The following is a 13,361-nucleotide window of genomic DNA, read 5'->3' as shown; positions in this document are numbered from 1 at the left end:
GAAGTCACTGGGTTGGAAGTAGATGTCCGTGTTGAGTTGATCGCCAGAAATGTAGACTCAGAAGTTCAGGAAGGGGAGGGACGTGTCCAAAATGGTCCAGGTGAACTTGAGATCAGGGTGAAAGATGAACTATTCAACCTCTTCATGGGAGCATGAGGTGTACCAATACAGTCATCAGTACAGCAGTGGAAAAGGTGGGGAATAATGCCAATACAGCTACAGAAGATGGACTGTTCCACATATCCGACAAAGGGGTAGGCATAGCTGGGGCCCATGCGGGTGCTCATGTCCAACCCTTTGGTCGGAAGGAAATGGGAGGGTTCGAAGGAGAAGTTGTTGAGGGTGGGGACCAGTTCCGCCAATTGAACGAATGTATCAGTGGAGGAGGAAGAAACAAAGGGCAAATGGATGTGTACAGGGACTGGATATCCATGGCGAAGATGAGAAGTTGAGGGCCAGGGAAACTAAAGTTATGAAGGAGGTAGAGGGCATGGGGTGGTTTCCTGAATGTATGTGGGAAGTTCCAGGACCAAGGGAGTACAGGATGATGTCAAGATATGAGGAGATAAGTTTGGTGGGACAGGGACAGAAGGAAAGGATAGGTCGACTGGGGCAGTCAGGTTTGTGAATTTTGGGTAAGAGGTAGAACCTGGTGGTACGGTTCCGAGACTGAGGTTGGAGTTTGTGGATGGTCTGGGAGATGATGGTTTGGCGACGGGAGGCGAGATTGTGGTTGAGGTGGCAGTAGGAGAAGGTGTCCGTGATTTGGCACCTGGTTTCAGTATAGAGGTTGGTGCCCCAGACTACTAATGCGCACCCTCCTTGCTCAATGGTTTAATGTTGAGGTTAGGGTTGGAGTGGAGGGCTGTGCTTCGTGAGTGAGAGTGGGTGGAGTGGGTGAGAGGGGTGGACAGGTTGAGACGGTCAATGTCATGATGACATTGTAAGTGGTGGAAATGGCAGAGGATAATGTGTGGTATCCAGAGATTAGTGGAGTGGAAGGTGAGAACCAGAGAGGGGTAGTTGGGGGTGGGGGCGTTGTTCTATCCTTGCGTTTGGAGGGGTGGGGTTCAAGAATGTGCGGGAAGTGGAGGAGATGTTGAGAGGGGGTAAGTGACCAGGACGGAGTGTCCAAATGGATGGAGTATGTTGGTAGTGGGAGAAGGGGTCCTTGGTGGGTGGGTGGGAGTCCCAATGGAAAAGGTAAGCCCGGAGGCAGTGGAAGAAAAGTTTTATGTCACAATGTGTTTAGAATTCGTTGACCTTGGAGTGTAGTGTAATGAAGGTGAGACCTTTATTGCGGGCTGATCATCCATCCTCAGTGAGGGGTAGGTCTGGGGGGATGGTTAAAAACTTGGCAGGACTGGGAGCTAGGTCATGGTATAGAGCTGGAGCTGGGAGTATGGGGGCCGAGACTGTGTCTCTGGAGTGGGTGTGGCCATGGTATCAGTGACGTCACCAAAGGAAGTGACATACTCCACAGGTTCATTGGTGTTGTTCCGATGAGTGACATCAGTGGGGTCTGAAGTGGGATAGCGGCAACCACGGGGGCAGAAGTGACGTGATGGGTAGGCTTCGCAGAGTTTTTGGTGGTGATGGTCCTGGCAGCAATTGCGGAGGCAGTGGCCATGGTCTATGGGGTGGCAGAAGTGAAGGTCCATGGGCGTCATCCTAATGGAACCAAGGCAAAGGGTTTCCGACGTTCGACTTATCCAACGTCTGTCCCATTTTAAAAATCTTCCTAATTTATCTCTATATACTAGTCCAATGTCCTCAGTCTCCACACTCACTTCAGGTTCCTGACCTTTGCGTGGGGTCTTCCACTCTTAACAGCTGGTCTAAGGCAGGGTGATTGAGACAGACACAGTAGTTATCCTTTATCTTATGGACTGTTCTGGGTCCTCAAACCCTGCTATTAGAGGACTCCAATGTCCCTGGACGATCTCATTAGCGTACAAGTACATAAATTATCTCAGCGATTCCGTCACTACAGAGTCCTAATGGATGAGGGGTCGACTAAATGATCTCTCTCACTTAGTGAGAGAGATCAAGGTAAATTTTATCTACTGGGCCCAGCCCTCTCATATTACTGTCACACAGACGATCACTTACTAAATCTGCCCGGAAGCTTCATATATGTTGGAATCCCACTCTTGTTGCCAAATGTGAGGTTCCCTTCTTGAGATTCTTACACGCTTGATGCAAATGCAATATACCAATTTCTGTGAACAGCCACAATTTATTTAACTAAGTACAAGCTTTTGTAGGATCACTTAACACTCTTCGTGATGCTTGCTGAGCACGTCAAGCGAGGCTCCCCGAACAAGGAAATCATCCTCCCTTTATCCAGGGTTTTACATCACAGTCAGTCATGCACACAAGACACAACCCACCCTGTCACTCCCTCGTAGTCACATACCACCCAAAAACAATGTAAAATTATTAGATTATTTCCACAAACAGTGTGTGATTAGGTTATTCCTTAAACTGCAGCATTTACAGAGTATGGTTAGATTATCACATTCTGCCTGCACGACAGAAAAACACACCCACGCAGGACATCCAATTTCTTACATGTCAGCAAAACAAGTTAACCCATTAACAGCTCAAAAGCTCCTTTCTTCAGAACACCCATCTGCTTGTTTCATCCATTTTCAACAATATTTGATATATTGTATTTACAAGAGAAAAACTGTCTACAAATTAATCAAATGGTATTTTAGAACAAAGAGAGCTGAATGGATAATCTCCAGTGAGGTGGCATTTTAAAAGATGCATTCAATGGATTCTCACATGTACAAAAGCATTTTATAGCCAATTTTGGTTATCATATTGTACTCTTTGTTGTAATATAGCCCTTGTCTTGATTGATTGAGTTATGTTTCGAAGGAATGGGAAGAATGGTTAAAGAAACGATTATGGGTGGAGAATAAATGCCATTTTATTTTGGTCTCCTGGATGATCGCAGAACAAAGGATATTTTTGGTTGTAACAAAACTTAAGAGCTGCATTTATTCACTAAGATTATGGTGGACCTCATTGCAGTCTCAACTCAGAGTCATAGAGATGTATCGCATGGAAACAAACCCTTCGGTCCAACCCGTCCATGCCAACCAGATATCCCAACCCAATCTACTCACCTGCCAGCACCCGGCCCATATCCCTCCAAACCCTTCCTATTCTTATACCCATCCAGATGCCTTTTAAATGTTGCAATTGTACTAGGCTCCACCACACCCTCTGGCAGCTCATTCCATACACATAGCACCCTCTTCGTGAAAAAGTTACCTGTTAGGTCTCTTTTATATTTTTCTCTTCTCACCCTAAACCTATGCCATCTAGTTCTGGACTCCCCAACCCCAGGGAAAAGACTTTGGCTATTTATCCTTTCCATGCCCCTCATAATTTTGTAAACCTCTATAAGGTCACCCCTCTGTCTCCGAAACTCCAGGGAAAACAGCCCCAGCCTCTCCTTTATAGCTCAAATCCTCCAGCCTTGGCAACATCCTTGTAAATCTTTTCTGAACCCTTTCAAGTTTCACAACATCTTTCCGAGAGGAAGGAGACCAGAACTGCACACGATATTCCAACAGTAGCGTAACCAATGACCTGTACAGCCGCAACATGACCTACCAACTCCTGTACTCAATACTCTGACCAATAAAGGAAAACATATCAAACGCCTTCTTCACTATCCTATCTACCTGCAACTCCACTTTCAAGGAGCAATGAACCTGCACTTCAAGGTCTCTTTGTTCAGCAACACTCCCTAGGACCTTACCATTAAGTGGATAAATCCTGCTAAGATTTATCTGAATTAAACTCCATCTGCCACTTCTCGGCCCATTGGCCCATCTGATCCAGATCCTGTTGTAATCTGAGGTAACCTTCTTCGCTGTACACTACACTTCCAATTTTGGTGTCATCTGCAAACTTACTAACTATACCTCTTATGCTCGCATCCAAATCATTTATATAAATGACAAAAAGTAGAGGACCCAGCACTGATCCTTGTGGCACTCCACTGGTCACAGGCCTCCAGTCTGAAAAACAATCCTCCACCACCACCCTCTGTCTTCTACCTTTGAGTCAGTTCTGCATCCAAATGGCTAGTTCTCTCTCTCTTCCGTGAGATCTAACCTTTCTAACCAGTCTCCCATGGGAAACCTTGTCGAACGCCTTACGTGAAGTCCATCCAGATCGCATCTACTGCTCTGCCCTCATCAATCCTCTTGTACTTCTTCAAAAAACTCAATCAAGTCTGTGAGACATGATTTCCCCTGCACAAAGCCATGTTAACTGTTCCTGATCAGTTCTTGCCTTTCCAAATACATGTACATCCTGTCCAACAGGATTCTCTCCATCAACCCCACCACCACCCACATTACTAGTTTAAATCCTCCCGAGCAACTCTAGCAAATTTCCCTGCCAGTATATTAGTCTCCTTCCAAATTAGGTGCAATCCATCCTTCTCGTACAGGTCACTTCTACCCCAAAAGAGATACCAATGATCCAAAAATGTGAATCCTTTTCCCATACACCAGCTCCTCAGCCATGCATTCATCTGCTCTATCCTCCTATTCCTGCCCTCACTAGCTCGTGGCACCGGGAGTAATCCAGATATTACTACTCTCGAGGACCTCCTTTTTAAATTCCTGCCTAACTCTCTCTAATCTTCCTTCAGAATCTCAACCTTTTCCCTTCCTATGTCGTTGCTCCCAATGTGGTCAATGACCTCTTGCTGGCCCCTCTCCCCCTTGAGAATATTCTACACCCTCTCTGAGACCGGGGATTCTGGCACCGGGGAAGCAACACACCAATCTGATTTTTCGCTGCTGGCCACAGAAACGTCTGTCTGTACCTCGGGCTAGAGAGTCCCTTAACACAATTGATCTCTTGGAACCCGACGTACCACTCGTTGCATTAGAGCCAGTCTCAATACCAGAAACTTGGCTGTTCGTGCTACGTTCCCCTGTGAATCGATCACCTTACATTTTCCAAAACAGCATACTTGTTTGAAACTGGGATAGCCATAGAAGAGTCTTGCACTAGCTGCCTACCTCTCTTACCTTTCCTGGAGTTAACCCATCTGTGTGATGTATCTACGACTTTTCCCCCTTCTTATAAGTGCCATCTGTCACATACTGTTGGTGTTGCAAATTCCTCATTGCCTCTAACTGGCTCTCCAACCGATCCATTTGATCTGATAGGATTCGCAACCAACAGCATTTATTGCAGATATAATCCGCAGTAACCCTTAAACTCTCTTTAAACTTCTACATCTGACAAGAAACGCATATCACTCTACTAAAGGCCATTTTAGCTCCTTCGCAATCTACAGATCCAGAAAACAACTCTGCTGTTTCAGTCCCACTTTATAAGACATAAGACCACAAGACATAGAAATGGAAGTAAGGCCATTCAGCTCATCAAGTCCACTCCACAATTTAATCATGGCTGATGGGCATTTCAACTCCACTTATCGCACTCTCCCCATATCCCTTAATTCCTCGTGAGATCAAGAATGTGTCAATCTCTGCCTTGAAGACATTTAATGTCTTGGCATCCACTGCGCTCTGTGGCAATGAATTCCACAGGCCCACCACTCTCTGGCTGAAGAAGTGTCTACTCATTTCTGTGCTAAATTGATCCCATCTAATTTAAAGGCTGTGCCCACAGGTCTTAGTCTCCCTGCCTAACGGAAACATCTTCCCAGCATTCATCCTTTCTAAGCCATACATTATCTTCTCAGTTTCTATTAAATCTCAACCTTCTAAACTCTAATAAATACAATCCCATGATCTTCAGCTGTTCATCATATGTTAGGCCTACTCATCCAGGGATCATCCATGTGAATCTCCGCTGGACACACTCCAGTGCCAGTATGTCCTTCCTGAGGTGTGGGGCCCAAAGTTGGACACAATATTCTAAATGGGGCCTAACTAGAGCTTTATAAAGTCTCAGAAGAACATCACTGCTTTTATATACCAACCCTCTTGAGATAAATGACAACATTACATTCGCTTTCTTAATCACGGATGCAACCTGCAAGTTAACCTTTAGAGAGTCCTGAACTAGCATTCCCAGATCCCTTTGTACTTTAGCTTTACGGATCATCTCACTGTTTTGAAAATAGTCCATGCCTGTATTCTTTTTTCCAAAGTGCAAGACCTCACATTTGCTCACTTTGAATTTCATCAGCCATTTCCTGGACCACTCTTACTAAAGTGTCGAAATCTTTCTGCAGCCTCCCCACCCCCTCAGTACTACCTGCCTGTCCACCTAACTTCGTATCATTGGCAAACTTCACCAGACTGCCCCCAGTCCCTTCATCCAGATCATTAGTATATAAAGTGAACAGCTGCGGCCCCAACATTGAACCCTGTGGGACATCACTTGTCACCGGCTGCCATTCCGAAAAAGAACCTTTTATCCCAACTCTCTGCCTTGTGTCAGACGCCAATCCTCGATCAATGCCAGTAGCTCATCTTGAACACCATGAGCCCTCACCTTACTTTGCAGCCTCCCGTGAGGCAACTTATCAAAGGCCTTTTGGAAATCTAGATAGATAACATCCACTGGGTTTCCCTGGTCTAACCTACTTGTTGCCTCTTCAAATAATTCTAACAGGTTTGTCAGGCACGACTTACCCTTACTAAATCCATGCTGATTTGTTCCAAGAATTTAGAAATCTCATCCTTAATGATGGATTCGAGAATTTTACCAACAACCGAGGTTAGGGTAATCGGCCTATAATTTTCAATCTTTTGTCTTTATCCTTTCTTGAACAAGGCGGTTACAACAGCGATTTTTCCAATCATCTGGGACTTTCCCTGACTTCAGTGACTTTGAAAGATCACAGTCAGCGCCTCTGCTATTTCCTCAGCCACCTCCCTCAAAACTCTAGGATGTAGCCCTTCAGGGACAGGAGATTTATCAAGTTTTAGACCTCTTAGCTTTTCTAGCACTATCTCTTTTGTAATGCCAACCATACTCAATCTGCCCCCTGACTCTCATAATTGTTGGGATATTACTCATGTCTTCCACTGTGAAGACTGACACAAAATACGTATTAAGTTCTTCAGCTAATTCTTTATCTCCCATCACTAGCCTTCCATCATCAATTTGAAGCGGCCCAATGTCTACTTTTGCCTCTCATTTGTTTCTTATATAGTAAAAGAAACTTTTACTATCATTTCTAATATTACTGGCTAGCCTACCTTCATATTTGATCCTCTCCTTCTTTATTTCTCTCTTTGTTATCCTCTAGTTTTTGTAGCCTTCCCAATCTTCTGATTTCCCAGTGCTCTTGGCCACTTTATGGGCTGTCTCTTTTTCTTTGATTCATTTCCTAACTTCCTTTGTCAGCCATGGCTGTCTAATTCCTCCTGGATAATCTTTGTTTTCTTTGGGATGAACTTCCATACTGTGTCCTCAATTACACCCAGAAACGCCCACCATTGTTGCTCTGCTGTCTTCCCCGCTAGGTTCTGCTTCGATTTTTGTCAGTTCCTCTCTCGTGCCTCTGTAATTACCTTTTATTTAACTGTAACACCATTACATCTGATTTTGCCTTCTCTCTTTCAATCTGCAAACTGAACACAACCATATTATGTTCATATTTATCTATCTAACTCAGCTTTGAATAAATTCAGTGCCACAACCAACAATGCTTTCTAGCATAATCTCACTGAGAGAGGAAAAAGAATAATGTTTGTTTTAAAAGAGAGACATTGTATTTTTAAACTGCATCAGCTAATGTTAGTTTGCTGTCAAGATAGGCTCTAGCCAGATCAGATAGTGGTTTGGAAAGCTAAATAAATTGCACTTTTTACATTAATGGGGCAAAGATTTGGGTGTTACTGGGTTAAAAGTCATTGGCATTTTGTCGATGACATCTTTGAAAGATGAAAAAATAAATCAGCTGCAGCAGCATTTTAACAGAGAACACACAGTTATGAAGTTGAAACTTTCTAAATCTCATTGTAAATTAGATTACTTTTAATGGTAGATGCAGGATGAATTCAAATTTGTTTGAGGAGCAATTTATCTGCTGACAGATTTCCAACTGACAGGTTTCCAGTAAAAGCTGTACCTGAGGAGCTGAAAGTTGGCCAAGAACTGGCAAATTGATTCTCTGTCAAAAAATGTGGTGCTGGAAAAGCACAGCTGGTCAGGCAGCATCCGAGGAGCTGGAGAGTCAACGTTTCAAGCATAAGCTCTTCAGGAATGAGAGGGGGTCCAATAGGGCTGAGAGATAAATGGGAGGGAGGTGGTGCTGGGTGGAAGGTAGCTGAGAATGTGATAGGTAGATGAAGGTGGGGGGTGATGGTGATAGGTCAGAGTGGAGGGTGGAACAGATAGGTGGGAAGGAAGATGGACAGATAGGACAGATCAAAAGGATGGTGCCAAGTTAGAGGGTTGGGTCTGGGATAAGGTGGGGAGAGGGGAGATGAAGAAGCTAGTGAAATCGACATTGATCCTGCGTCGTTGGAGGGTCCCAAGGCAGAAGATAAGGCGTTCTTCCTCTAGGTGTTGGGTGGCTAGAATTTGGTGGTGGAGGAGGCCCAGGACTTGCATATCCTTGGCAGAGTGGGAGGGAGAGTTGAAGTGTTTGGTCACAAGGTGGTGGGGTTGTTTGGTGCATATATCCCAGAGATGTTCTCTGAAACGTTCTGCAAGTTGTCGTTCTGTCTCCCCAATGTCGAGACCACATTGGGATTAATATCGATTTCACCAGTTTCCTCATCTTTCCTCCTGTCACCTTATCCCAGACCCAACCCTCCAACTCGGCACTGCCCTCCTGAACTGTCCTACCTGTCTGTCTTGCTTCCCACCTATCTGCTCCACCTTCCACAGCAACCTAGCACCATCAACCCCACCTTCATCTACCTATCACATTCCCAGCTACCTTGCCCCTGCCAGCCCAACTTCCTTCCATTTATCTCTCAGCCCCCTTGCCCCACCCCACATTTCTGATGAATAGCTTATACTCGAAACGTCGACTCTCCCTGCTCCTCGGATGCTGCATGACCGACTGTGCTTTTCCAGCACCACACTTTTTGACTCTGATCTCCAGCATCTGCAGTCCTCACTTTCTCCAAGTAGATTCTGTGTCCAGGTCTTGTTAATTTCTTGCTCAACTCGGTTTGAATTCCTCCAGCCAAACTGCCATGTTTCTCAATATAACAGCAGCCTTGGTCAAAGTAATAATTAATATCCTTTGTGACTCTGCTATCTCTCGTCAATGCTGTATTACATTGGATATCATTGACAAAGCTGCAATCTTTCATGCACCTCATATCTATGTGGTTTCATTGCTAGCAATCAGTGTTGGTTGACGCCAGAGCTGACAGAGCAACGATCTACTCCAAATTTCCTCTTCTTCATTTTCTCCATTTTGAGACACAAACTGACAACACTCTCTTGTGATGCTATAGCTACCTCCACTGCCATCTGTCATCAAGTCATGAAAAAGTTATAACCACCTGTATTCTACCAAAAACATGAGTTTAAGCTCCCACTATGAACTCTGCTGTCTTGTTACTGACACTTTCTTAAAGTACCCTTAAATAACAATTGCAAAACCTTGGACACTGCTCTGCCAAATGCTGAGATTTAAACTCCGTGTGTGACAAATGATCTCAATCACTTGTTTCCAACCAGCACAATTGCACACCTCAGTGCTTCTAATATTGAAACCAATATGTGTGGGGTTTTTTATTCATCTAGATACTTCCTCTCGTGGTCGCTTTGCTGGTATTCAATTCATTAGTTCCTACTTCTTCAAAATGCACTCATTTGGAAAAAAAGATTTGGCATCTACTGGCTCTGCCAACATCATGTACAGCTTGTAACTTGTTTGATCTGCCAGCATATTGTGTAACATTTCATCAATTACTACATAGTTTCTTTCTGTGAAACTTGTCGAAAAGACTTTCTGTGACAATGTTCATTACTACCTCTAAGTTTATATATCTCCTTAAACTCGACATTTGAAATTTTCTTGTTATCTGTTAGAAATTCCAATGACATGCCAAAAGCCATGCCAACGTTCTTTTCCATAACCCGATCAACTCTTGTCTGTTTTGACCCTTGTTATTTATTACTCTATATAGGTTGAACCCAGTCATTATATCTACAAAATATCACAAATATTTTGATCCTTATCTCATATTTTCAGATCCATAGCTACATAGTAGTGTCTTTTGATATTTAGTATGTATATCATGTTGGTGTGACTTTTCTCAGCAAGGGTTTCATACTCTTTATCCACAACTCCAGGATCCTTTAACAGTAATTTTTTTTGCGAAGCAGGATGGCAAATTGTCTGATAATTCTCATTAGCCAGACTTTTGATTCCAGAAGACTTAGTGTTCTCAACAAATTATTCATCCAGTGTATTGTAAATTTATGGCTTCACTAAAGACAAATTTTCCATCTTCGTTACCATCTTTGCTCTTTTCACCAAATACTCAAAGAATGACTTAATACGAACTGTATATCACTGGGCTACATCAGAGGTGATGAAAAGACACATTCCAGATATTTCACATAGTTGTTGTTGCGTTGCCATAGTCTTACCAGACCATAGGGACTGCTGTCTTATTTGAGAGAGAAGCAACTGGTGGTGATTTAACCTGAGGGCCACCAGACCTCAGGGAAGAGGTTGAGAAGGAGTCCTTCATGGTAACCTCAAACCGGTGATAGGAATTGAATCCATGCTGTTGGCATTACACTGCTCTGTAAACCAACAATCCAGCCAACTGAGCTAAACTGATTCCCTTCATATAGTAGGACCATGCTTTATAGATGTTAATATATTATCATTCCCAAACCTAAAGCAGGTAGTGCTTTCACATTCAACAGGTATATGATAAGTTAGGTGATCACCTGATTCTCAACATGTCTGAACATTTGTAATCAAGAACAAGACAGTTTTAACAATGCTGAAATTCACCATATTTTTAGGGCAACTAGGTTCGTATTTATGTTAGCGTGCATCTTCCAGAAGCACAGTAGAATTAAAACGTAAATGCATTTATATTTTATAAAGCTAATGTGAAATTACAAAAAATGACAATTTGCAAAGAAATTCACAGGTATGCTACAGTTGAATGAACATTTTTACTTTACTGCACATAGAATCATATCATTTAATAAAATGAATGTTAATGATCTTCTTATTTCAGCACATATGCTGTATACCATACACACAACATTCGATGACGTTGAGAGTAAGTTGATTGGAGATCTTGGGTGTGGATGTGGAGTTCTAAGTATTGGAGCAGCTATGCTAGATGCGGGGTATGTGGATTGCAAAATGCAATCATCAATATGTACTTCTGAGTTTTATTTTATAAAACGTATAATTTATGCAACATGACAACTTCTCTTAAACCATTTGCATTATCATCATTATAGTTATTTTATGTAGCTAATTTGCTTTGATAAAATAATTACAAATTTTAATATGGATATCGGTGTACAGGTATGTTTTTGGGTAAGGTTAGCTTGAATCACTTTTACCTCTCTTTTTTGGAGTTTAAATTTAAATGCTATTACTTCAGCTTAACTTTAAAATAACTCACATTTCCTCACACTGTGACAAAGAACTTCACAACTAATTACTTCTGTTTGCAGTTGCTGATGTAGATAAATACAGGAGCAAATCTTTGGCATAGCAAAACTCCATCAACAAGAAGTGCGAAGAAATTAACTATTAATCTTCCCGAAAGCCCTTTGCTGAAGGATAGATTTGAGTCTATGTTACCCACTTTGTATAAGTATTTATTTGGAGATTACATGCATGCACTTCCTAACCTATCATAATTTGTTGTCTTTTTCTAAGAATATAAATGATTCTCCTGTTCATGCCCACTTCATGCACACAACTGAAGATACTTAATATAAAATTAATGTGAACAACCGTTTTTTTTGCAATTATGTTGGCTCGTACATCAAAATAACTTGCTACTTTCCTGGTGTTATGAGATCTTGGCCACAAAGACATGAACTCAATTTAACACTTCACCCAAAAAAATATCAGTTCTGCAAATGTAGCAATCCATTATCATTGCAATGTGCTAAAATAGATTTGATGCTGAAGCCTTTATGACTAAGAAATAAGAATACAGTCAAATGATTTCTTTAGAAAAATGAATGCAGATATAATGGATTGAATAGCCTTCTTCTATGCTATATCGTTGTATGATTCCATCTGGTGGAAGTGACAAATCGAAAATTAATAGCATCCATTGACCTTTCAGTTTAGCAGAGGATAGTTCTTTAAGGTTTTAGCTGACACATTTTATGATTAAACATTTTTACAGTAGTAGTACTCCAAAGACAAGTAGTTTTATAACAGAAACAAAAATAGAAATTGCCGGAAAAGCTCAACAGGTCTGGCAGCATTTGTGGAGAGAAATCAGTTAACATTTTGCATCAAGTGGCCCTTCCTCAGAGCGGCCTGAGCCCTGAGGAAGGGTTACTCAACCTGAAACATTTCTATATTTCTTTCCAATTTATAGCATCTGCAGTTCTTTTGGTTGTTATTTATTTTTATTACGTAAGATGAAACCGTTTGAATCTATTTTATTGCTTTGTTTTATTTCTAATTCCTCCACATCTAGTGGGCTGTACTTGTTTCATATTTAATGAAGGATAAATCATGCCTGACAAATTTATTACAGGTCTTTGAGGAGGTAACAAATAAGATAAAGACAGATACATGCTAATTACTTCTGTAAAGGGTCTTTTTTAAAAAAAAAAGTCCTTGCAGACCAGTGAGTAAATGCAGCATTTTGTCAGAAAGCAGATGACTGCAGACCCCTGTAGTATTGAGGGTAAGATGTTTGTATTGTTAGGTTTAGGACAGGTAGGGTAAAGGTGCAAGAACATTCATCTTGCTTTCAGTTCAGAAGAATCTCAAGTAAGCAAGTGTAGAAGACACGAGTGTTGAGTTTAGAAGTTTCTATCGTAGGAATTTAGGGCAGTGCAGAAACAAGTTGCCTCAGCAACAGGGTTAGTTTGTGAAACGTCCAAACCAAGAGAATTTGGTCAGAAGTGTCCAGTTTATTTGAACTGAGCAAATTTAGGTTCTCGATTTGAGAAAAGATTGCGTAGAAATAACTTACCAAATTGTTTTCCACAGTCCATAGTACAGTAACTGTAAGGGGTTAGTTAAGTCAAAATTTATCAGTTGATTTGGGTGCATTCTGTCTGCCCACCATTCTCTGTAATGGACAATGTCGGGAAATAGGTTAAAGCTTTATTTTGCTGTGTATCTTGAGATTCGTGACACAGTGCTCAGTAGTTACCCTGGCTCTGTGAGGCAGCAGTGCTTCGATTCCACCCTCCAA

At 42.0% G+C, this 13,361-nt stretch overlaps 1 protein-coding gene across 3 annotated transcripts in view; it reads left to right on the top strand.

Moving 5' to 3' along the window:
- The window catches only part of mettl5 (methyltransferase 5, N6-adenosine), a 31,492-nt gene that overhangs the window by 7,416 nt on the left and 10,715 nt on the right, over positions 1-13,361 (top strand). For all 3 annotated transcript variants that reach the window (XM_043693697.1, XM_043693694.1, XM_043693696.1), the window contains one exon: positions 11,193-11,307. In XM_043693697.1, coding sequence (XP_043549632.1) covers positions 11,193-11,307 — 115 coding nt within the window. The remainder of the gene's footprint in view (positions 1-11,192; positions 11,308-13,361) is intronic.

The sequence above is a fragment of the Chiloscyllium plagiosum genome, chromosome 7, assembly GCF_004010195.1.
Source record: "Chiloscyllium plagiosum isolate BGI_BamShark_2017 chromosome 7, ASM401019v2, whole genome shotgun sequence".
Taxonomy (NCBI): Eukaryota; Metazoa; Chordata; class Chondrichthyes; order Orectolobiformes; family Hemiscylliidae; genus Chiloscyllium; species Chiloscyllium plagiosum.
Note: the sequence above shows the minus strand (reverse complement) of the source record. Positions and strands in the feature narration are given on the sequence as shown.